General features: G+C 60.6%; 1 protein-coding gene across 1 annotated transcript; it reads right to left on the bottom strand.

Moving 5' to 3' along the window:
• Positions 1-1212: 1212 nt before the first annotated feature.
• Positions 1213-2181, bottom strand: LOC104509558 (NUAK family SNF1-like kinase 2; the record flags this gene model as incomplete). The annotated part of the gene is made up of 1 exon (XM_010151534.1): positions 1213-2181. A coding segment is annotated over one exon (969 nt), but the record flags the coding sequence as incomplete, so codon positions are not given.
• Between the last annotated feature and the right edge of the window lie 9 nt (positions 2182-2190).

Genomic DNA, 2190 nt, shown 5'->3' with positions numbered 1-2190 from the left:
TGCCCCCCTCGCTGGGTCACACAGCTGCTCAGCCTTAAAAACTACAGCCCATCACCCTCTGTGCATGCTGGGCCCCCACGTAAGGAATATGCCAAGTCACAGCTCAGCACCACGCAGCGCTGGGGGGAGGCACCAGTTTGAGCCCCATCCCAGCATCCTCACTGCCATGCAAATCCCTGTCCCAGTGGGAGCCACAAACCACCAGCCCGTACAGGCAGCTAGAGGCAGCAGCACGCCATCACTCTTCCCTACCCCCCTCCCAGCTACAGCAGGCACAACAACCAAGAGAACAACTCGTGTCTACCATTTGCTTTTAATTTAATGGTTTTCTCAAGACCACTTGGTAGGAAGGAGAAAACACATACCCTGGGGAAGGGAAAAGGCCAGCGAACATGGGGCAATAGTGCAACGGAGCTGCGACGTGCGGCACGTGAGACAACGGCACAGACCCCCCACCCCCCTCTGAAAAACATCTGGGTGGCCGTTACGGAGCCAGACCCATCCTGTGCTGCTCAAGTCTTACATCAGGTCGGACAAAGGCAATAAATAAAGAAGCGGTGCCTTACCAAAGGCACTTTTTTTTTCCTCCTTTCAACATAAAAAAAAAAAAAGCTGTTGGCATCAGAGCGTGTTCTCAGATGGGGGTTTTGGCCAGATCCAGTTGGATTTCTCAGCGCAGCAGAGGGAAGAGCTGGGGTGTGGGTGGTTGGACCCCCATTGCCAGCATGTCCCCGAGAGCCGAGCCCACCGGCAGCAGCCAGGGCAGCACCTTTCAGCCCCTCGCCCACACCCTGCAACATCTCCAGCTCGTTTGAGGTATATCACCCGCCCCAACCGTTCTCTTGTGCAGCCAAAAAACAGTGCAAAGAAAAAAAAAATCCCCCCATCCCCTTGGTTTCCCCCTCCCCCCGCAGTGAGATGAACCTGTTTACAAGGGGAGGACAGCAGTGAGGAGCCTCCGGGACCCCCCAGAGGTGGTGGCTGGATCACTCAGGGCTTTGGTCCATTTAATGTCCTGGGGTGTCCACCCAAGCGACACCCCACAGCCACCACAGCTCCCTCCCCACCTGCACCCGTACTCCTCCCCGAGGGGCACAAGGCTGCAAAATAAATAGGTGGGACGTGGCTCCTGGCACCGGTAGACCCGAGGCAGGAGGGCTCGGCCCTCTCCCCAGCACACCCTACCCCGGGGAGCCCTGCCAGGAGGTGCCCTCAGCTCAGCTTCATGCCAATGGCGACGGCGCGCCGGTAGACCTCGGTGACATTGTCACAGCCCGCCAGAGACAAGCTGCTCTCTCCCAGGGGACTCCGGCAATGGGTTACAGTCCAGCGGCGCAGCCTGCGCCCTTCCTCCACCTCCTCCTCCTCCTCTTCCAGCCGGAGGAGGCTGTCAGCAGAGATGCAGCCCCGCATGCCCCCACCACCGTGGGGGACACGGGCGGGCAGGTCAAGCTGATCGAAGGACTCCGTGGAGAGGATGCTGTCCTCGCTCACAGCGCTGGATGGGCGGGCACGGGGCACCTGGGACAGGGGCACCCCAGCAAAGCCCCCGAAACCCTGCCCAGGGGGGCTGTCCGGCTCGGTGCTGCTGGAGGAGTACTTGCTGTTGTGCTTGAGGATGCCTTTCCGGCGGGCAGGGAGGCCCGGGGGACCCTGCTCCGGGCAGGGGGTGTCAGCAAACACGTTCCCATCAAGGTCCAAGCTCCCCGCATCCAGGACATCTCCAGACTCGCAGCACTCCAGGGACGAGTAATACCCTGACTCCCTTGTTGAGGGCTTTTTCAATATTCCCTTCTTGGGCATGGCCATGGGCACTGCTTCGTCACCCGTGCTGCAGGGCAGCATCCCAGAGGACAGGATCCGGGTGAGACCTGCATCAGCCACCTTGCCATCCTCACCCCTTGCCTCTCCCGCGGGTGCTGCTGGTGGGGGACCAGGGCCGGGCACTTTCTGCTCACAGGAGTTTCTCTTCTTCAGGATGCCCTTGGGCCGCTTGAGGATGGATTTGGAGGGGTTCTCTGGGGCCAGGGCCACCTCCTGTAGCGTGTGGGAGACGTCGTTCTCCTTCTTAGACTTCTTGAGGGAGCGCTGCCGCTCCAGGGCCACGCCAGGGATGTGCTGCTTCAAGAAGCATCGCACCTTGGAGCTGTTCTCCAGGAGGGGCCGGGAGGAACGGCGAAGGCACTCTGC

Source organism: Eurypyga helias, unplaced genomic scaffold (genome assembly GCF_000690775.1).
Source record: "Eurypyga helias isolate BGI_N326 unplaced genomic scaffold, ASM69077v1 scaffold21475, whole genome shotgun sequence".
Classification (NCBI taxonomy): Eukaryota; Metazoa; Chordata; class Aves; order Eurypygiformes; family Eurypygidae; genus Eurypyga; species Eurypyga helias.
Note: the sequence above shows the minus strand (reverse complement) of the source record. Positions and strands in the feature narration are given on the sequence as shown.